This window comes from Petaurus breviceps, unplaced genomic scaffold, assembly GCF_028583685.1.
Source record: "Petaurus breviceps papuanus isolate PSGF00001 unplaced genomic scaffold, PetGlider_PUasm1.0 183, whole genome shotgun sequence".
Taxonomy (NCBI): domain Eukaryota; kingdom Metazoa; phylum Chordata; class Mammalia; order Diprotodontia; family Petauridae; genus Petaurus; species Petaurus breviceps.
The window spans coordinates 25,704,525-25,727,466 of NW_027185791.1; the positions used below are offsets into that span (position 1 = coordinate 25,704,525).

Sequence of the window (22,942 nt, forward strand, 5' to 3'; positions counted from 1 at the left end):
AGAAATTTACTTGCAAGTAGATTTAAAATGAGAGAGACAATTAGAGAATATATTTCTTTTAGGAACTGTGAAAATCACAAGGTTTAGAAAGTGCTATTAAATCAAGAGCATAGACAGATTCCATCTCTAGATATTAAAAAAAGAAAATGACAACAAAAGAATACTGCATAAATAACCTACTGAATATCATCACATATATTAACACAGGCCTTTGAAAAGTGGACCAGTGTTTTATGTTTTCTTTTCTATGTCATATTCCTTTTGAATATTCTCTGTAGAGAATCAAGAATAGTTTCAATACCAACATGATGAGGGTAAATGTAATGAATGGAAATAAAATGGGGATAATATACACTCTGAAGAATGATGCTATCGAAGAAACAAATTATGCAGTCAGGCATTTCTAATGAATACCATAGGAAAAATCGGAGAAAAGGTCATCTTATTATACATATATTCATATAGATATAATATGCATGTGTGTGTATTTATAAATGTGTATATATATGCATATGTGAGACTGTTTGAAATCATTATTAGCTTGGCCTGAAATATGAATATTACTTGGTTACTATTAATACTCAAACAACACAATTAGTTTTCTTCCCCAACACCATGTTGTTCTAATTTTCTTCCAGATCAATTTTCCTACAAGAATTACACATAATATTTTTCAGAATATTCTTAGGAGAAAATAATTTTGGAAACTATGAAGTACTATATCAAATTTTATTGTCAAAACAGTTTTATTAATTACCATTCATTTATTTAATAAGCCTTTAAGTGCCTATTATGTATTAGGCACTGAGCTAGGAACTAGAAAGACACACTGAAAAAATGAGTCTCTGCCCTCAAGGAGATTACATTCTGTTCAAAAGAAATAACATTACTCTCTCTATTTATGTTAAATTTTATTAATATGAAATAGTATTATTTTAATAATTAATATTAATATATTAATAATAATTTTTTTTTCCTCTTATGGTAAATATTCTTCCTCTTGAGATTTTTGGTAACTTCAGACTTTACCTTATTTTTTCCCCTACTGTTCACTTTCTGACAACCTCTCCTTCTATGGAGGTTTTCCTGATGTTGTATATTAAAATAATCTCAATCACTTCCCAAGGTGGGTAATTCATAGTTCACCAGCCTCCATCTTTGTCGCAAGTTACTTATGGGACTAGAACTGGTGCCCACTAAAGGTTAGGCTTTTTACCTCAGGCTTAATGGAATACAACATAGTCCCACCCAAGAGTCCTACCCCAGTTTCCTCTGTTTTGTGGCTGAGTTCTGTTTGCATGCTACTGTTACAGCTTGAGCAAGTTTCTATCTTTTGAATTTCCAAAGCATTGAGTGGGAAGAGGAAGTGAAGAGTTTAATTCTGTTTCAATTCCATGACTCATCCTGTGTAGGCATGCAACTGGGTTTTTAACTTATCGTTGTTAGTGATCTACCTTGTGGAAACAACTGAAATTATTTTATTTCTTGTGCATAATTCCTATTTTTGGAAAGGTTCTAGAGGTAGTGAGGAGGTAGAGGGAACTGAGAGGGGGAACCTAAGAATGGCTTCAGGGCAGATGGCAAAATATCCTGGACAGAAAGGTGAACAGAATATGAAGCGTGAACCAGGGCAGAGTAGATACAATGAGTTGGTTGACTGAATTCCCTCATTCAACAATCATGACAACTCAATTCCAGTGCAGAATTCCCAAACTGAACAGATTAGCTCCTTCCAGGGAAAAAAAGGTAAGGGGTAGAGTGGTCTCTGGGGATCTGTTCCATAGAGAGTTCTTCCAGGTGAAGATAAAGAAGGGGGCAGTAAGGGTGATTGGTAAAATGGATGGGTGACAAACACTACACACTATCTAACAGAGAACTAATGGAGTAAAATGCAGAATGAGAAAAGCGTTCTGGACAGGAGCAACATATGGATTTGTTTTGTTTGGCTAAGCTTATATATGAGACAAAAGGTTTTTTTACTCTTATTTTGTTGTTTCTTCTTTCATTTCAGTAGGGAAAAAATGTTTAAAATTAAAAAAAAATTATTAAAGAAATTTACAATAGACCTAGAAAGGTTGTTAGATCCAAATTTTTAAGGGCTTTAAAAGCCAAATTGAGAGTGTTTGTGATCCTGAAGACAGGAGAAAGCCACCAGGACCTCTTGATTAGCAAAGTAGCTCTGTCAGACCTGTGATTTTAGAAAATTATTGTGACAGCTATTGGGAGGATAGATAGGAAGGTGGAAAAAATGGAGATTAGTAGACAAAATGGAAGGCTATTATAATAGTTCAGAACAGAGGTAATGAGGGCCTAAATTAAGGTGGTGGTTGTATGACTCACAAATGGGAGACATTATGGAGGCAGAAATGACAAGATTTGGAAACTTATTTGATAAGTGAGAGAATTGGTTGATGAGAAAGATGGTGCTGCCCTCAATAGAAGTAAGGATATTATGAAGAAATGATGAGGGCCTTTTGATGGAAAGATAAATGAGTTTTATTTGGGACATTATGAGTTTGAGAAGCTTATGAAATGTACAGTTGAAGGTGTCCAAGAAGGAGTACTTAAATGGACTTCAATTTCTGGAAGAGCCTGGAAATGGAAAAAGATATCAAGGATGGCTGAACCCCTGGGAGCTTCTGAAATCACCAGGAAAGAAAGTATATGTAGATGACAAGTAGACCTAAGACAAAGCTCTGGAACAGACTATCATACTAAACAAACAATAATGGCCGCAAGGTCAGATCAGCCAGGGTAGGTCAGCATGTAGTACCTTGTAAATTTTTCTGGTTTCTATTAAGTCTCCACCAAAAAATGTATTAGTGAAATGGAGATTATGCAATGGATATAGTAAAGTATGGGAAGAAATAACAGAGTTATGAAAAAGAATTGAAAAGGGAAAAGGATCACACGTATGAAAATATTTATAACAGCTCGTTCTGTGGCAGCAAAGAATTAGAAATTGAGGGGACTTCCTTCATTTGGAGAATGGCTGACCGAGCTGCGGCATGTGAATGTAACAGAATTCTAGTGTTCCCTCAGGAATCATACGTGGGCAGATTTCAGAAATAGAATGGACTTACATGAAGTTATGTTGAATGAAGTGAGGAGAACCAGAACGTTGTGCATAGTAACAACACTGCCACGATTAACTAGGAGAGACTTAGCTCTTTTCAGAAATACAATAATCCAAGAGAATCTCCAAAGATTCCTAATGGAGAATACTAACCACATCCAGAGAAATAACTGTGGGGTCTGAATAGAGATTGAAGCCATCTATTTTCATTCTTTTTTTGTTGTTTTTGTTTTTCTTTCTTGTGGTTTTTCCTTTTTGTTCTGATTCTTTGACAACATAACTAACATGGAAACGTTTAACATGAATGCACATGGATAACCTACATTAGATTGCTTGCTGTCTCAGGGAAGGATGAAGGAAGAGGTGGAGAGAGAAAAAGTTGAAATTAGTTTCACAAAAACTAATGTTGAAAACTATCTTTACATATAATTGGGAAAAATACTATTAAAGAAAATTCATTATGATAACAGTAAATACTAAATTTGATTTTAAATTATATGTTCAAAGGTTATATTAACCTAATAACAGTATAGATAGTATAATGAAATTTGATCATAATGGAACAATGTGAACGAGTATCTATAATAATATTCTATTTGTTAATCATATTTCAAAAATTATGCATTTGATTATATCTTGATATGAAAATTTGTAGCAGTTTATTTCACTGATTCTTTGAATCACAAAGGAAATGAATAGGTAATTACAATGAAACATAAATGTATATCAACATGTTGTACTTAATTTGTTTTCATTCTAGTAATGTTTCTTTTAAGTTGTTGAATCAGTTTCTTCTATGGTCAATTTCTCTATCTTTTTTTTCTCTCATGCATTTAGTTTTCAAATTACTTAAATAAATAACATTACATTTATTTGTATTAAACTCAATAGCATCACCGTTGTGCTTTTTAGTTAATGTTCTATATGTCTTATCAAAGTGAAATAAATAATTATAAACTATTTGAAGAAATGCTATGGAGAAAAACTATGGAGACCATTCATTCTAGTGTTTCTGTATTTTCATTAGTTTCTCACTAATCTCATATGACTGTCAATCACTATTACAATGAATAGGAACACAAAGAATTCAGGATTCAGCATTTTCTTAACTCCAGTACTATCTATGATAATATCTGATGTGATAAAGCTGAGAAATTTCCCTCATTAGCTTTACAATACCACATCTATTCTAATGTTTTATAGCTCTGTAGCCTTGTATTTCCCCAATCACATTTCTAACACAAAAGGAAATTTGCATTCATATTTAAAACTACTAGGCATACTGAAACATTGTACACTAACCTCATAAATTTTTTTAAAAAGCTTCAAACTCTGTGTTACAGGCAAACTCTGCAGAACCTCATTACTCATTTCCCCAATTTATAAGGCTATATGCAAATAGTTGTGATGTTTCAAGTTCACCTTGGAAGCATGGGATAAATTTCCAATGAAACAGTATAGAACAATGCATTTTTTTTTACTAGTACACAACAATCAATAAAGAATGTTAGGAAAATAAGAGGTATAGAGGTTTTCTGTTATGTGATGTAGGGCAAATTGTAAAGAAATTATTTACTCAGTTCATTTCCTTTTCTCCAGATGGTATTTCACTCAAATTATCCTAGAGCAAAAAGATTATGCCCATTACAGACAAATCAAGAAACAAATCAAGGAGCTGCCAGTAAGAACAAAGGGGATTTCCAAAAGGAAATGTCAAATCAGAAATGTACATTGTGCTTATTTCTTTTAAACTCAATAAACTAGGGATCAAGAGAGCTAAGAGAGATTCAGGGTAGGGATTGTATATCTAGCCCATGGGCAACTCCTAAAGAATATATTTAATGAAATAAAATAACAATGAGTTTTTCTGTACTAAGCCCATTTAAAGAGTAGGCTTTAAGTCATGGATTTTTTCTAGTATCTTGGAGATAGTACAAAGAAAGAATGCATTGTTTTTGAGGAAATCTGAAAAGTTGAGGGTGCTGGATAACTTATATTGTGTTTTCCAGAAAAGGAAAAGAGAAGAATGAGAATCTAGTATATTATTATGGCTTATTAGTCTAGCCAGGAATTATGAGTGGAGAATGTTATGGTCCTGATCTATGGCGCAATGAGTTGTATCTAAATTAAATAGTTCCCTTTTAAAGGGAGATTAACAGCAAATAATAATTATTCTCAAATGTGACTGTAAAATTATTCTACATACATGTGAAAGAAACTCACTACTCTGGAAAACAGTGAGAAGCAGCATATCAGTGAAGGCCCTCTCCTGTGATATTTATAAAATTTTTCCACTTCACAGTTTGGTTATTTTTCATAAAGATAAAATTGTACAAGAGGCCAACAAATTGGTACCTCAGTCTGCAACATACTATTTCAGGCTAAAATAAATACATCAATGATGGAGACATTAGAGTTCTTAAAGAATTCCTTTCTCGTTAGATACCTCTTGGAGAGTTGGAATAGTTATTGGAAAAGTCATTTACTATTTCTACTCAGTTTCCCCATCTGTAAAATAAGGGGCTTGGGCTCAATTTCTTCTAAAGGACCTTTCAGCTCTAAATCTTGGAAGAAATTCATAAGCGTATCAAAGAAATATTACAAAATGCCTGTGACTGCATTCCACTTAGAAGTCAAAATACTAGGCAATTGTTATTATTTACTTTGACCCAAAACTATCAATATCTAGAGGCCAAACTTTTTGGGATGAGACTCATGGTCTGTGGCTAGGTTGTTTTTTGATAACAAACATAACCTGTTACCAGGCAATGTTTTCCCGTTTTGGTAGAACTAAGCTAAGGTTATACTATATTAGAACAGATTGAGATCTCAGGCTCACCCTCCAAAGCATGATCAGTCATCGGGTTAAGAATTCAGTGGAGAAGAAAAAGACAATTTTTTGCAAAGAAAACAAATAATTTCACTGAACAAATAGGAAAGAAATAATTTAAATATCATTGTGATCAGCCTATTTATATGAAGGGAATACAATAAGAGAATCCTTCAGATAATCCATATCCTTCGTCTAGAAAGATTATAGATATTCCACCATGAAAGGAGGTGTAGTAAATTAAAATGTATTCACTATTAAAAAACTACTATCTCTATAGAAACATAAAATAATATTGACAATAATTAAAATGAAGCAGGTTATGGAATATTCCTCTACTGTAAGAAACAATGAATAAAATGAATATAGAAGCATGGAAAACCTTGCATGAACTGATTCAGAGTAAAGAAAACAGAGCCAAGAGAAAAATATACACAATGACTATGAAATGCAAATGGATGGAACAATAGTAACAAAACAATCCAAAGTGAATGTTGCAGAATGATAAGAATAAACATGAACACAAAGAGTAAATGTGAGAACAGATCTTTCCCCTACTCCTTGCAGTGATGGAAGGTCTATGGGTATAGAACATTATATTTTTAGATTTAAAAAATATATTAATGAGCTTTGCCATTTTTTCTCTCCCTCTTTTAAAAAATATTATATAATATTGTAGTCTAGAAGGGGACACATGAGGACAGATAGTGGGAGAAGTTTAGATTATATAAAAACAAAATATGTCAACACTTTTTCCAAAATATTAAAAAAGAAAGACAAAATGAGAAAAACAGACTGTTGAAAGTTGAGAGTTAATGTGAAAAGCATCAGTTATTAGGTTTATATCCAATATGAATACTTAGAAGGCAGGAGGCACTACAATTTTTTTATATCTCATCTATTTCCACCATTAAAATACTAAACAAAAAAAAATCATTGGAAAGTGCTAAATACAGAAGTTTCCATGAAAAAAATCTAAATAAAATGGCCATGAGAGTACAATATTTAAAAAAAGAGCATGGTCCCTGAAGTCAGGAGTACCTGAGTTCGAATCTGGCCTCAGACACTTAACACTAGCTGTGTGACCGGCAAATCACTTAACCCCCAAATGCCCTGCTTTCCCCTCTCTAAAAAAGAGCAAAAAACAAAACAAAACAAAACAAAGCATTTTTTATAGTCTTGATAAATTATAGGCCAAAAAAGCAAAACAAAATCAAGAAAAATGTTTAGAATCAAGATTAAAATCTTAGAATTTCTACTTATTTCTCAAGGATAATATTTCTAGCTTTCCACTATAATTCTACTCAATGTTCCATCATACTATGAAAATGTCCTTGAGTTCTCAAAGGGTATGCAGTTGAGATTTCAGGCTCTGACGTGCAGAAAGGCTTCAAATACAAGTCTATTGATGGACTGCATTTACACTGTTGGGGGACTGGATAATTTCAGAGAAAGTGAGCTCCAGAAGAAGATGAGATGAAGTTCGGATCAGAGCTATTCTCAAAAACCATCTCCAAAGATATAGAGGGGTCATAATCTATACAAATAAAGGGAGTATTCCATCCCAATGAGCTGACAGACTCATGAACAATGAAGTATAAATTAGCTTTTTTGGGGAAACAATCACAATGACAAAGTACTTGTCTGTAATTCAACTAAATGGTTGAAGAAATAGACAGGCATTGGAGAAGTCCATTTCTTTCATAAATCTTGCAAATGATGATTTAAGACAATTTCCATAAACTAAAACTGTGTGTGGTAGGGCCTACTTCAACCTACTAATGCTACGTGACTGCTTTGTCCTTAAAGCTGTCTCAATAAGGCAACTTCTGATTTATTGCAAGATGAAGAACCAAAAATTAAGAGCTTGCATTCAGTGGACCACAGAGGCTTATCTGATAGCATGGCAATGACCTAATCCTGCGAAGTTCAATATCCATTTCTGTTCTAATCCCCTAACTGTTAAATCTCCTGTCTGCCAGTCACAAAGACTTTTTGACAGTTTTCCTTCCTATTGTAAGAACTCACAGGTTCTTTGAGTTGTCCACACAGCTGGGCTGTGGGGTCCCACCAATTGCTAACTGAAGGGGCCAAGTTGAGGGCATCTAAAGACATTAGGACTGACAGATCAGGGCCCCAAAGGGCAGCTAAACTGTGCTTCTGCACTGACTCCCAGTGCCATTCTTGGTTGATTTGTGATAATGCCAACCTACCTTAGAATACAGAAAAGTCTTAAACAAATGTTCTGGAACTTATTTTTCTCTGTTATCTGATTAATCTGGTATTCGTTATCACAACCTCAGTAGGGCACAGTAGCCTTCACGCCATAGAAACGGCCATACCTGTCACTTTAACTAGCTATATGAGATTAATTTCTCTTTACCTTCATACTCCCTAGTGTTAGAAATGTGATACTTTATTGAATTGCTGGTTGATTCATTGCTTCTAGGTTTCTGTTGTAGTGGTACTCCAGGTATGAAGTATAGGTTTTGTTTCTCAGCAAATGTTTTTCAACTATGTATGTGTGTCTGCATTCCACTCTGTGATATCCACAGCAAGCCCCGAACTACGCCTGCTCAAGCCCTCCCCATTATTCTACTATATGGGCTACAAACCAAGTTTGGAACAACCTCAGCGCCCTCTGACTAACTGCAAAAACCTTTAGGAGCCATAATCTGGCATGACCCGAAAGCCAAGGCAACTTGCTACCACTGGGTAGCAGCAATATCCTCTTATTCTCTGGCATTTAGTGTTATGGAGACTTAGCTTAGGTCCAAGTGACCCCTGCTTCAGCGCAGGAGTTCAAGTCACTCCAGCAGCTCCTTCCTACTAATCCTGTGTTGTCTGCAAAAAGGAACCCCAATAGGCTTTTGAGCAGCAAATGTAATTTCTTCTCCTTCTTTTGTTAGGGGTTTATTTGGAGAAGTTTATCAGTTTGTCTGTGCCTGGGTGACTAGAGAAGGAGTCTTGGTGACTGGTAACAACGGATATGTTTTCTAACTAAAACCTGTGATTCTATATCATGGAAGGAAGGTCTGGGCCTTCTTGAGTGAATTTCTCCAAAAACCAGAAGAGTATCCCCAAGTTCAATGAAAATCAAGAAGCTAAAGATAATAGGCTTGGTTTACACTGCTAAGAAGTTATAGGAGAGGTCACAGTCAGTCAGGCTAAGGCTTAACAGTGAACTAATGAAGTTCCCAAAAATGCAGAAAATTGCCTCCACTGAGGTTGAGAAAACAGAAGTCAACATGAACAATGGGTTTCCAAGTGGAGACTTTGACTCAGGTGTTCCAAACAGGTCCCCAGAGAGTCTCCATGGCCCAAATCTGTAATATGTGTCAGAATCCAGGAAGCTCAGAGGAGTGCATGGGGATATGCTACTACTAGTACTATTACTACTAGTACTACTATTTATACAGGATTTGAAGGTTTGCAAAGTGCTTTACAGATATCTCCTTTGATCATCACAACAAAGTTGGAAAGCGCTATCTCTATTTTACAGGTGAGAAAACTGAAAATGACTTGTGTAAGATCTAAGTAAGACTAAGACTCGGGATGGGACCAGAGTTAGAGGAGATGAAGTATATGAAAAGAACTCTCCTCTTCTTTCCCATGATCAAACCATGGAAGAAATTCTGGACATTTTCAGGCATCACACCCTGGCCTCAAAGGTCTTGACAAAAAAGTGCTTGAGGACAAATTTGAACTCAGGTCTTCCTGACTCCAAGTCCGTGCTCTATTTACTGAACCACCTCAAAGAAGACTGATTGGATGAATGACCACCTGTCATTCCCTGTCATTCTTGCCCTGCCATATCCAATCACTCAGTCAGTCAATAGATATTGGATCCTTTCCAGGATCACTCCTTAAAAGGAAGCTTCCGTGACCTCTCATAGACATCCAGGCCACTCATGTCTGAATCGCCCTGAGCAGCATGATACCTTGGGCATGAGACCTGGAGTAAGGGGACGATGCATGAGGAAAAGAAGGAGGCCATTTGATGAGGTACGTGGTGTAAGTATGGGAGGGATGAAGGCCTGAAAAGTTAGGTGGAGACAGATTATGAAGGTCTAGATGGCAAAGTTGGTATTTAGGGCCTTTGTTCAGCATGGTCGATGGAGCACCGGGCCTGGAGTCAGGAAGACCTGAATTTAAATTTGGCCTCAGATACTTACTAGCTGCATTACCCTGGGCAAGTCATTTAACCTGTGTTGGCCTCAGTTTCTTCACATGTAAAAGAGGGATATTAATAGCCCCTACTTCCTAGGACTTTTGTGAGGATTAAATAAAATGATAATTGTAAAGTGCTTAGCACAGTTGGTACATAATAAAAGCAACATAAATTGTTTTCTGTTGTTCATTTGTTCAGCCATGTCCAACGTTCCATGGCCCCATAGTGCACCATGTCTTTCTGTCTTTCGATATCTCCCAAAGTCTCTCCAAGCTCATTGTATAAACGTAAGCCATTATTATTATTATTTGAGCTAATAGTTTATTGCAGGTGAAATCTGTGCTTCAGGAAAATCATTTTGGCAGTTGTGTGAAGGGTGGATTTAAAAGGGGAGACACTTGCAATAAGTAGGACAGTTAGGAAGCTATTGCAATCATCAAGGTGAGAGGACCTGAGGGGTGGTGACTGCATACACAGATAGAAGGAGCTGAATCCCAAAGAGCTATACAGTTACCCATGACAGACCCAGCATCTGATTGGAAATGTGGGGTGTGTGAAAATGTTAACCTTGCAGAGCAGAAGAAAGGCAGCATGTTAAACACAATGTAGGTAAATTCAGAAGAACAATACATCTGGTGAGAGACAAAAGGTCACTTTTGGACGTTCTGAATTGGAGAGATTGATAGAACCTGCAGCTTCAATTGTCCATGAGGGAGTTTGTGATGAGGGACGTGTACTTTGGGGAGAAACTGAGCTAGAAATGGTAGATCAGAGAATCATTAGCCTAGAAATGATAAATCCTTGTGAGTCCGTGTGGTCACCAAGAGTGAGAGAATATAATAAAAAGAGAATACAAGACTGTCCAGGACTAAGACTCAGGATAGGACCAGAGTTAGAGGAGATGAAGTGTGTGAAAAGAACTCTCCTCTTCTTTCCCATGATCAAACCATGGAAGAAATTCTGGACATTTTCAGGCACCACCCCCCGGCCTCAAAGGTCTTGACAAAAAGGAATCGAGATATGGGAGGATGTAGCCAGTAACAGGTGTAGCCACTGGCTGGTCCAACTTGTCTCAGACAGAGATCATTTGCAATCCAGTGGACAAGATGACTCAGGGACCTATCGTTCTCACGTAGGTGTTGTTAATAGGTGGATGAGTGTCTCCATCCCCTTTTCCTTTTCATTCTGCTCCTGCTGGTATCAGGGATGATAAGGCCACTTTCTGTTCAGTCCTTTTCAGTCCTGTTTGACTATCCATGGCTCCACAGAGGATTTTCTTGACAAAGATACTAGAATGGTTTGCCATTTCCTTTTTCAGCTCATTTTACAGACAAGGAAATTGAAGCCAACAAGGTTAAGTGACTTCCCGAGGGTCCCACAGCTAGTAAGTACCTGAAGTTAGATTTGAACTCGGGTCCTCCTGACTCCAGGGCCAACATTGCATCTACTAGTCACCTAGCTGCTCTAAAACAAATAAGAAAGGGTTTGAGGTCTAAAGATAAGAGCCAGGTTAGTCTGGATAGTTTTTTAAGGTTGTAACTGCAGCGACTGTGGATTTCACACGTGATGTGAAATTGTTCAGTTGTTTCATTTGTGTCTGACTCTCATGACCCTACTTAAGGATTTTCTTGGCAAAGATACTGGAGTGGTTTGCCATCTTCTTTCTCCAGCTCACTTTACAGATGAGGAAACTGAGGCAACCAAGGATAAGTGACTTGCCCAGAGTCACACAGCTATTGAGTATATGAGTTTAGCTTTGACCTCAGGTCTTTCAGATCACCTGTGCTACCCAGCTGCCCATCCCTAATAACAAAAAAATACCCCTACCCTGTCTGAATAATCACTCTTCTTTTCTTTTACAACTAGGACCATTACAAGGGTTAATGGCCAGGAGGAGAATGTGGTAAGACTCACTTGGACCCACCAGCGCTAAGACAGTTTTTTGCTCTCATAGGTTTCTAGGTGAGCGCAATTACTTCACTCTTGCAAGATATTAAATCAAAATCCACAGCTTTAATCATTAAATCACAGCCACTCAACCTTTAGCAAAACCGTGTTCTAATCCCTTTGGTGCAGCTACCTCCCTCATCTGACAATCACTTTAAAGGGTTCCTGGCCACAAGGGTCATACTGGACTTTCTTCCGGAGGTGGTGTCTCTGTTATAGGATCTCAGGGCATGAAACGCTAACTAGGTCGGGCATAAAATTTGCCAAAGTGTGGTATGTAAAACGCACAGGGGTAGGACACACCAGGACAGGTATGGAAATAGTCTTTATTTCTGGAACATAAAGGAGTAAGTAAAGGACAGCAGGATGAAATAAGTCTTGAAAGGTAGGTTATAGTCAGATTAGGGAATGTCATAAATGTCAGGCTAAGCAGTTTGCATTTGATTGAGTAGGCAGTGGAGAGCCACTGAAGAAGGTTTTTGAACAGGGAGACTATGTGATTAGGAAGGATGTCATATACTTTAGGAAGATTACTTTCACAGCTGAACTGGATCAAAACAAAGAGAACCTAGAGGCAGGGAGAGGACTTAAGAGGCTATTACAATAATCTAGGAGAGAGGGAAGAAGAATCTGAACTAGGATGGTGGTCAGAGGAATGGACAGATTTTATCATATAGAAATACAGAAGCCCAAAAGTGGACTGGAGGTGTTAAATAAATATTGATCGAGTGACACAATAACGTGCATTATTTTGATCATTTTACTGGAATGAGTCCATTTGTACACTGCCAACTGAAATGCAGAATGTTAATATTTATCATAGAGGCAGACTATTTTGTTATGATTTACTAAATCATAAAAAATGGATAAATTTGCTGACTTTCCAGAAGATTTTTAATCATTTAATTAAATCACCTAAGTTGATTAACTGTTAATTATTTAATTAAAAACAAATCTTTTTTTTTTTTTTAACTTGTAAAACTTATGCCCTCCTGATAGCATGGAATAGCATCCATAATTTTGAGATGACCTCCTTTGTTTTTCTAAGGACATGTTACTATACTTTTTTGTGAAATGAGACAAAATTGGTAATATAAATGATAAATTAATAAGAGTAAATTGGTGTGGGAATATATAAGACTTCTATTTTGAAGAAAGAAATTAAGGGCACTGTAGTATGATTATTCACTTTCTTAAAAGTTGCATTTGGAGATTTTAAAGACAAGACAGCCTATGATTCCTAGATAATTTTCTATGATCATTTCACTGTAGGCTGGGTTACCACCACAATAGCTCAGTAATAATTTTTGGGGAGGGGGGAAAGGTAATCAAAGACCAAAGAAGAAGTAAAAAGAGTTACTCCCCTTCCCCCACTGCCAATGATTAGTGAATGGATTTTCTTCCTTTTGACAAGTTTTATAATTTTATATTTAGGAAAAGAAACCACTTTCCATTTTAATCCTTTGATATTCAGTGATTATTTACCATCCAAAAGACTCATTTTTCAGACTTAAATTACACTAGTCACTTACACTAGTTAGCTTCTCTGCAAAACTCTCTGAACAGCACATTGCTCACTTTATTGCTGTCCAAAGCACCTGGTACAGTATTAGAGGCTGATGGCCTGTCTTGGCAACTTCCAATCCTCCTAAGTTGAAATGGCCTGTTAACTTAAACTATTGGTCTGCTGGGCATGGTACTGCTCTTCTAAGCTAGAAAGTGAGAGACCAGTAAGAACACTCTAGAGATATTAGAGATGTCACTAAGAAAACACCATCTTACTGTATTAATGTCAGCATATAAGATCAGAAAGAAAAAAAAGAAGACCCTTTACTATCATGAATTGTATTATTAGGATTATGAGGAAATGACATAGAATGTGGATCACAAAAATTTAATCTTGCTTAAATATAAAGTGAATTTGCATAAGGCTATCTGGTAGACATGCATTTTAGGTTACATTCTGTAATCTTTGTCATCTCACCATTTCTGTTAATTGCAAAGGGGGTTATTATGTACAGAGAAAGAAAAAATGAACATTTTTTTATTAGTAGACTCTATTTAAATGATCATCTCAAAATGTTTTAAAGATGAGACACTGTTCAATTTCTCATATTTCTGGCCATTTCACTCACCTCCAAAATAATAGATGTCTCCTGAATAAATCTGCATTGGCAGCACAAAATGCAGAACTGAAGTCACATCATTATCTATCATTATACTCAGGTGATTTCTTTTAGCAGATAAGGAAATGGAATGCCATTGTCCATTATTTAATTCAACTCCTAGGAGAAAATGAAATCCGTTACAAAGAAACATTTATAAACTATGAATCACAATAAGTCCTTCAAAACAATGTGATTCCCTTCACTCGGTATCTCAGATAAGTATAGCATTAACATCCAGAGAAAGGAGTGGGAGGTTAGGATTCAGACTGAAAGAGAGAAACTGAGCCAAGTGGGAAATCATAGCATTCTGTGTGTGAATGGGGAACATCATTTTCTTCCATTTGTCAGGCCTTAGTAGAGGAGGAAAAAAGCAAACAATGCTTTGAACAAACCCAAAACAATTCTGGATTGTCATAATATTATACTTATCTAATAGATTAAAAAAGAAAAAAAATACCATCAGAATTTCCAAAGAATCCCCTATTAGAGAGAGGAGCAAAAATTGCCAGTCCAATGTACGGTATTCAGATACATTAAAATCCCAGGCTTTAGCAAATACGATTATTCTCTTCTTAAATTTGTATGAGCATTTCTTATAAAGTTGTGAAAAGATAACAATTTTTCCCAACAGTTTACCTCTGTAATTATCCTGTGTAACTAAACTTTTATTTTAGCAACCCATTGGCACCATTAAAATGGAAGTAGTTAAAGAAGAATTCAGTTTATTTCAATTCAGCAAACACTAATTTTACTTCTCCTTTATGCAAGACTCTATGCCAGGTGCTGGGGTTCCTAAATAAACAAATGAACTAACCACAACAAGGGAGTCAAAGAATAAATGATTGAATGAGCATCCCTACTCTCAAGGAGTACATTGTACTGAGGAAACAAAGCATGAAAGAATGAGATAATTTTAGGGGCGAGGTGAAGGAAAACCTGCTAGGTGCTTCCATATAGAGAGTGCTAGACATGAAGTCAGGAAGACCCAAGTTCAAATCTAGCCTCAGACACTAACAATGTGATCCTGGGCCTCACTTTCTCCATTTGTAAAATGAGCTAGAGAAGGAACTGGTAAACCATTCCAATGTCTTTGGCAAGAAAACCCCAAATGGAGTCACAAGGAATTGGATGTGAATGAATAACCACAGAATGACAGGAAGCAGCTAGGTGGCTAAGAGGGCTAGGCCTGGTGTCACGGAAGACCTGAGTTCAAATTCAGCCTCAGACACTAGCTGTGTGACTCTGGGCAAGTCACTTAACCCTTGTTTACTTTAATCTACTGAAGAAGTAAATAGCAAACCACTATAGTATCTTTGCCCAGAAAACGCCATGGACATTTTTGGCATGTTGTGGTCCCCAAAGTCAGGAAGAGTCAGACACAAATCAACAACACCAAAAAGCAGAATGATCAGTGTAATTACAAGGAATGTGACCTATGTTTTGGTCACATTCTAGCCCAGGTCAAGTAAGTACTATGTCAAAGTTTACCAAAATGAATGGCAGGATGAGTTCCTCCCAACCTTGAGATGCAAAAACACTATTCCTCCATGGAAATGATGCCATGTCTTTATACAAATACAAACTATTCCTCAGTTCTTGACAGCCCACTGTGATAGTAATGGAATGTAAAGATCCCCCTGATTGGCTTGGTTTTCAAATTGATTGTGTTAAAACCCAGAGCTTGTTAATCCCACCTGTGGGATGGACTTGTTGATGTAAAAAGAGAGTCCTGAACTGGGAGGAGCTGGTGATGTAGATTTGGAGAAACAAGAGAGAGGCAGAAGAACTTTTTAGAAGCAGCATCTTGTGGAGGCACAGAGAGAAACTGAGAGGATTGCTGAGGGCCACTTTGAATTGCCCTGGACTTTTGAGACCTGCCCCCAGAGCTGCCAAGGACTGAGGAGACATGGCTGTTTTGCTGGTACTTTGTCTGTCTGTTTTGATGTTGTTTTGCCAGATTTGTCCACTGGTGAAAGACAGTCCTGTTGTTGAAGAAGTCCTGGAACCTGGCTGCTGGTTAAGAGCTCCTGAGACTGTCCTGCAGACAGAGAGTGAATACTGTCCACTGGTGAAGGACAGTGCTGTTGTTGCAGGGGTCTGGGAACCTTTCTGTTGGTTCAGAAGCCCTGAAGAAGGATTTTCTTGTTGTATGTTTACAGAAATCCTGGGAGAGGGTTTTGCTAATGTTTTCAGGGGTTCTAGGACTGTTCTGCAGACAGAGGATGAATCAATGAAGAGACTGGCAATGTATCTTGTGGCCTTGCTAAGCCTTGTCTCCCCAGGAACTAAGATTGCTGAGAACTTGCCTCCTGTCAAGATGAAGAAAAGACCTCCATTTGGGTATTAAGTACTGTGCTTAAACTTGATGTAACTCTGGGGTAGATTCAATTGTGATCCAGGGGTGGGGAACTTTTGACCTTTTTGTGTTCTATGGTTGAACAAATGAATGTACTTTACTTAGATTGGAAACTAATCTCCATTTGAGAAGAGGGGCTTTGTGGTGGACTAAATAAAGGTACAGCCTAGGGGTGGAGTAGTATTTAGAACAGAGACTTTGTAATTGATTGAATGAATGGAAGGTCCTGGGGTGGGGTAGTACTTGGAGATTATTTAATCACACTTAGTAAATGCTGTGTTTTGAATGATGTCATATTTTGACCTTCTCTGTTCTTAATTTGCCACTGAATAAAATGGAGAGCACCTATGCTGGTATTTTGAACCTTGGGAAGTTGCCTTTCCTTGGCATTACAGTACACCCACTTAAGCCTCTCCAGTGATGGTGGAAGAGAGGTGAAAAGGGGAGCAGACAATGCCATGAGTCACAAAGATTTTATGCCTCAATAAGCTTCCCGTTATTGGTACTTTAAATGGGACCCTCTTCTCCAGTGGGCACCAAGTGAAAATAATATGCAAAAAATTAAAGCAAATCAATCTTGGTCTTCTCTCTATAACCAAAACCAGAAGAAAGAATGATGATTCATAATGCTTTCCATGAAGAGGCAAAGAAAGGAGACGACAGAGTTGGTTTTATTGTATGCAATGCAATGAGATAACAAAAAACCATTTCCTGAGATACCTAGTCATATCCTACTGTAATGTCCATGATAAACAGTTGCATAAGTATTACCACAAACATATTTTTATGTGCCAGCACCCATTATAATGAAGAAATAAAGGAATTTGACAAAGAACTTCATAACACCCACAACAATAAATCAATATGAAGTATGATACTTGGAGATTTAAATGTGTTTGAAAACTGGGAAAGTGGAAAAGGGAAGGAAAAACAAATATATAAGTGCCTACTATGGTACAGATACTTTGCTTATAAAAGTTTTACAGCATTTTACACTAATCCTTGCAACAACCCTGTAAGAGATTCCTATTTTACAAATGAGAAAACTGAAGCTGGCACAGCTTAGAAGGCTTGCCCAGGGATCACACATCTATTAGGTGTCTGAATCCAGATTTGAATTCAGGTGGTTGTGACTCCAGGCCCAGTACTCCATCTACTGAGTCCCCCAGAGGCCTCAAGAATAGAAAAGTGAGATGTACCTAGTCAAAGATGCTCATTGCTGTGAAAGAGAACAATGTGGATTTCAAGTTAAGGAAAGATTCCCTGTTGACTGTCCGGTTCTCTAGATCTCCTTTCTGGACAGGGTTGTTTGCATTGCATTGAACTCCAGAACATGATAAGAGCCTCTTGGAAGAAATCTGTAAGCACTATGGAGAGATCAGGGAACCATAAAATGCTGGGGTTAAGGTTTAGGAGTGCACGAGACCCCAAAATACCAACACACAGCTGCCAAATGAAGTCAACTCAAGTCTTCTCTCAGAGAAAGAAAAGCAAAGTTTATTAGAGATTCACCATAATGGGTACTCTTAGGCAGCCTTGGTACCTGGGATGCTTGTATGCTTCAAGCAGGCCAGAATAATTTGACACACAGTGAGTCTGGGCTAGGTCATTCTTGGCTCCTTCATGGAGGCAAGATGGAGCTTATATAAAAAAGGTTGTCAGAGGATTAAGGGGTGGTCTGCAGGAGCTTGGGGAGGGTCTTCAATCAAATGAGGTCAGACTCCAGTAATGAGAGATTAGGGGTGGGAAGTAGCTGGAGGTTCCCTGGAGATGACAGACAATGCAGGGCTAGGCTAGTTTAAAGGTGATAGATTTGGGCATAGATATTTTGGGAGGATCAAGGGGTGGGAGGTGTAGCTGGTCTATGGAAGGCTAGGCTAGTAACAGAGATTTGGGCCTGGCTATAATGAAAGGCTTATGGCCTCAGGCAAATATCTCCTGTGGGAAAATTCAAGGAGAGCTCAAGGGGGTTCCCAGAGCCTGTACCTAAGCAACTATAGAGTAGTCTGAACATCCCCATAGGAAAGGCCAATGTATGAAGAATATATCTTGCTTCAATTAGGACTTGTATTTGGATAAATAATCAATGGAACTTATTTGTCAGAATGCATACTAGAAACATACAGTACAACTAATTTAGGCATAGTGAACACCACGTCACTTGTGTCTCTCTAAGTCCTTGGGGAGGCTTCAAGTCCTTTTGACTTGAGTAAAGGGGCACATGTGGCTCCCCACCTCTGGTCAATACTCATTAAATATTTGTTGAATCAATAGATCAAATCATTCTCTTGAATATTTTCTTACTGAGTTAAAAATGAGTGTAGTGTACTGCAGCACTGTAAGACTCAAAGATCAAGTTTCAAAAAAGCAGGAGAAACACCCCATTAGAAATGAAATGTCAAAACCTTCTGATCCAATCTTTAACTTTCATTTTCTCCATTCATTAAATAAAAATTATGCTATTCCCCGACTCCATTTTTCAGCAAGACTACAATATTTATAACTCATTTCTGTTTTTAAAACTCTTTGATGTGGTAGACATGTTCAATACAAAACAAATCCCAATCTAGAATTCTGAAACTTTCATCAACAAAAATTAAAAAAAAAGTTCAAAGTTTTACATTGTTTTAGTTTGTGAGAAGCAGTGAAGGAGAGATGCAAATTAACACATGGAGAATTCCAAGGAGCTATTTCATTAACCTGTGATTTTGTCAGTGTGGGAATTGTAGCTACTGAGAGAGATCATGAGCCATCTATAATTTAGTCTTTGAGAGTTGTCCTAAGTCAAGAGACTTGCCCATGGCCATAGAGCTAGCAAGTATCAGAGATAGGATCTTGACCCATTTTTTTCCTGTTTGGGAGCATTGCTTACTTGCCATAATACCATAATTCCTTTAAGTTGCTTCCACCAAGTAAGAATTTCCTGATAGTAAAGGAAGGGTTAACTCTATGATCACTATGAATAGACATTATGCAGTTTCTTCCATTTTAAGATTTTTTTAAAAAAAAAGGTTAGTTTTGTTGTTTTTGAAGAGAGGAAAAGGCTCCAGTGATTTCTCAATGTCTTCTTCCAGGTCTGTGATTTGGCTAAAAGGTATTTTTATAGTAAAATTCTTTTAAGCCACAATTTACCAGAAGAAACTATCAGTAATGCTAGTTAAATTAAGTAGAAATGACTGCAACACACATCCTGCTTCACAATGGATCATAATAGTTGCATGTGTGTCTTTGTGTACAAGTGTATGTGCACACACTTCTGCTCAGCAGAAAATCACAAATCGTTTAAAAGGCATTAGAATATGCTTCACTGAACATGATAAACGACAAATTGTGACCAGGAACAAAAGCAAAAGACATTATGGAGGACATATATGATCAGCACACGGTCTAAACAGAAAGAAATAAAGCAACAAGATGGACAGCCCAAGTAATACATTGAAAAACCTGAGGCATTTAAGAGAGAGGGGAGAGAAAGGAAGAGGAACTAAAAGAGAAAGAAGGTAAATGTTTTGGGAAGAATCTTAGGAAAATATGGAAAATAATAGCACAGAGTGAAAAGACATAAAAGATTTAGAACCTGCACTGATTAGTGGGGAGTATGCAGAATCAGCATTTATCAAATGATGAATCAAATACTGGGTTCCATGCAAAAGCCTACAGAAGGGGGAAAAACAGTAGCTTTGTGCAATAAGTATATGATTAGAACGATATTTTAGAAAAATCATTTTGATGGCTAACGGAGGACGAACTGGAGAAGGAAGAGATTCAAAAGCAGATCCACCAGCAAAATATTGCAATAGTAGAGAAATGAGGTGGGCAGGACACACACCAGAGTTGTGGTAGTGTCAGAGGAGGGAAAGGAATATACTCAAAAGATGCACAAAGGTGAAATTCATAGGTTTTGGTGACAGATTGGGTATAGTGTATGTGGGGGCTGGATTGGGTGGCCAAGAATGAAAGACAGTAAAAAGTTAGGGATGACTCCTAGGTGGAAAGTCTACAGGACTGGGAGAAGAATGTTGGCCTTTACAGTAAGAGGGAAGGTAAAAGACTTTAGGAGAAAAATATATAATGAGCTCTGCTTTGGACATGTTTAGTTTCGGATGTCTACTGGGCATCCATTTCCAGATATCTGAAAGAGAGTTGTAGACATGAGATTAGAGGTCAGCAGAGAAATTGGGGAAGCATAGGTAGAATTGGGAATTGTCAGCATAGAGATATAATTCAATCCATGAGATAACCAAGTGCAAATATAGAAAAAGAGGATCAAGGGACTCAGGACCAAACAGCATGGGAGATTTATGATTAGAGGTTCAAATCTGATAAAAATTCAGCAAAGGAAACTAAGAAGGAAAGATCAGGTAGGTAGGAGAGAACCAGGAGAGAATAGAACCCCCAAAACCTAGATAAGAGCTTATTAAGGAAGAGGGGCGATAAAGAGGGTAAAAGGCTACAGAGAGGTCAAGGAGAATGAGGACTGCGAAAAAGCCATTGATTCATCAAGTAAGAAATAACTTCGGATAGAGCAATTTTCAGTAGAATTGTAAAATCAGATGCCAGCATGGAAGGAGTTAAGATGAGAATATGAGGAGAGTGGAGGCTTTGTATTCCAGAAGGTCTTTTTAAGGCATTTAGCCATAAATGGCTGAAAAGATATTGGAAGAATCAAATGAAGAGATTTTGTTTGTTCTGTCTTTAGGCAGTAGGGAAGGAGCCTACTGCCTAATGAGAAAAAGGTTGCAAATAAGTGATGGTTGAGAATTGGAGAGGACAATCTATTGGAGGAAAAAAGTGGAATGGGATCCCATGAGTAGTAAAGGGATTAGCATTAGTAATGAGTAAGGCAACTTCATCACCTAAGAGTGAAAAGGGGAGTGAGACAGGAGGAGAGGGTGAAGGCATCTGAGTGACAGGAGATGAGGGAGTTTGAAGTAAATAGCCTCATTTTTTTTTTCCTGTAAGATATAAGGCAAGCTCTGCAGTGTTTTAGGGCTCACTGCCATCCTTACATAGAAGAATCTAAAAGATCTCATAATCCACAGAAAGTCTGTTTTTGCTATGAACTCTGTGATCTGTCTCTTTCAACAAAGAACCAAAAACCTTTGGTGAGCATACATTTCCCTGTTTTACATCTCACCAGATTTATGATCAGAAAGTCATTAAATAGGTTTATTTCTAGTGCCATAAATCCCAAGGAATCTTCAATAATTTTAGATCCCCAGACAGGCAGGCAGCATACTGTCCCAACCAATACTTTTTTTTTTTTTTTCCAAAACCTACAGTCAATAAACAAAATAAGAACTCCTATTTTCTAAATCTTTCCATCTATTTTTAAGTGGTAAGTATGGGGCACATGGCTTGGGAAAACTATCTTGTTTCTTATTAAAGCTCTTCCTGAGAAGGCCCTTGATTTATGCATAGCTTGATCTCACAAAAATGTTTGTTTGGATGAATAAATTAGCATACAGATAAGGAATGCTTAATGTTCTTTTGGTCTTCTTTTGTCTATATTTATTAAGGCCTGTTTTTTTTCTGCTTTTTCCATGGATTTGCAATTTTCTTCTTTAGACACCTTTCATGTCATTCCATTGTGAAACCTCCAGCATACATCTTAGCATATACTTGATTCACTCTGGCTCTATTTCCCATCTTTGTTCTCTTTGGTACCATTTTTATCTCTCCTATAAGCTAACCTGAAACTGCAAAAGGGTACAAGTGTGGTATTATCACTGTCCTTGCTGGAGAAAATTGTTTTTAAAAATTATTTTAGCACATCTTTTTTTAATTTTCACTTTTCTTCTGTTTGTAGTTCTCTATCCATTTTTCACTGTTGAATATCCTTGAGATGACTTTGTGTTTAGTCAATTATCTTCCCCAAATTTCCTTAAAATGGATTTTTGCCTTCCATTTCTTTGCTTTTCCAGACTACACTGCTCAAAATCATCCATTTTTAATTTTTTTGGTAAAATTTTTGTATTTTTTGTAAAATTTTACAAATAAGTTCACATTCTAACCTGATATTGCCTTTGGCAGCTATCTCTGACAAGTAACTCAGATATTTGCTGACTAAGCTCCTTTATGGGCTCTTTTGGGCTCCTTGATTTGGCATTTAATTTGCAATGGTTAATTTTCTCAATAGAATTACTATAGTCAATGTTGATGTTATTTATTTTGCTCATTTCAATTTGTATTTTTATTTTCAATTGTTTGTTTAAAATTTCAAGGTTAAGCTATGTCAACTGTAAGTCATGGTTTTTTCCTTATTCCTATTCCTAAAAAAAAAAAAAAAAGAATCGTGATGAGTTGATGTTCTGACTATACATAGATAGCTGACTCAAGGAAAACTCCCCCATAAATAACAAGTCTATTCCTGCCTAATTCCATTTTTAAAAAA

General features: G+C 37.0%; 1 protein-coding gene across 1 annotated transcript in view; it reads right to left on the bottom strand.

Moving 5' to 3' along the window:
- The window catches only part of CNTNAP4 (contactin associated protein family member 4), a 598,489-nt gene that overhangs the window by 177,505 nt on the left and 398,042 nt on the right, over positions 1-22,942 (bottom strand). The window contains exon 9 of the mRNA XM_069088042.1: positions 14,160-14,309. Coding sequence (XP_068944143.1) covers positions 14,160-14,309 — 150 coding nt within the window. The remainder of the gene's footprint in view (positions 1-14,159; positions 14,310-22,942) is intronic.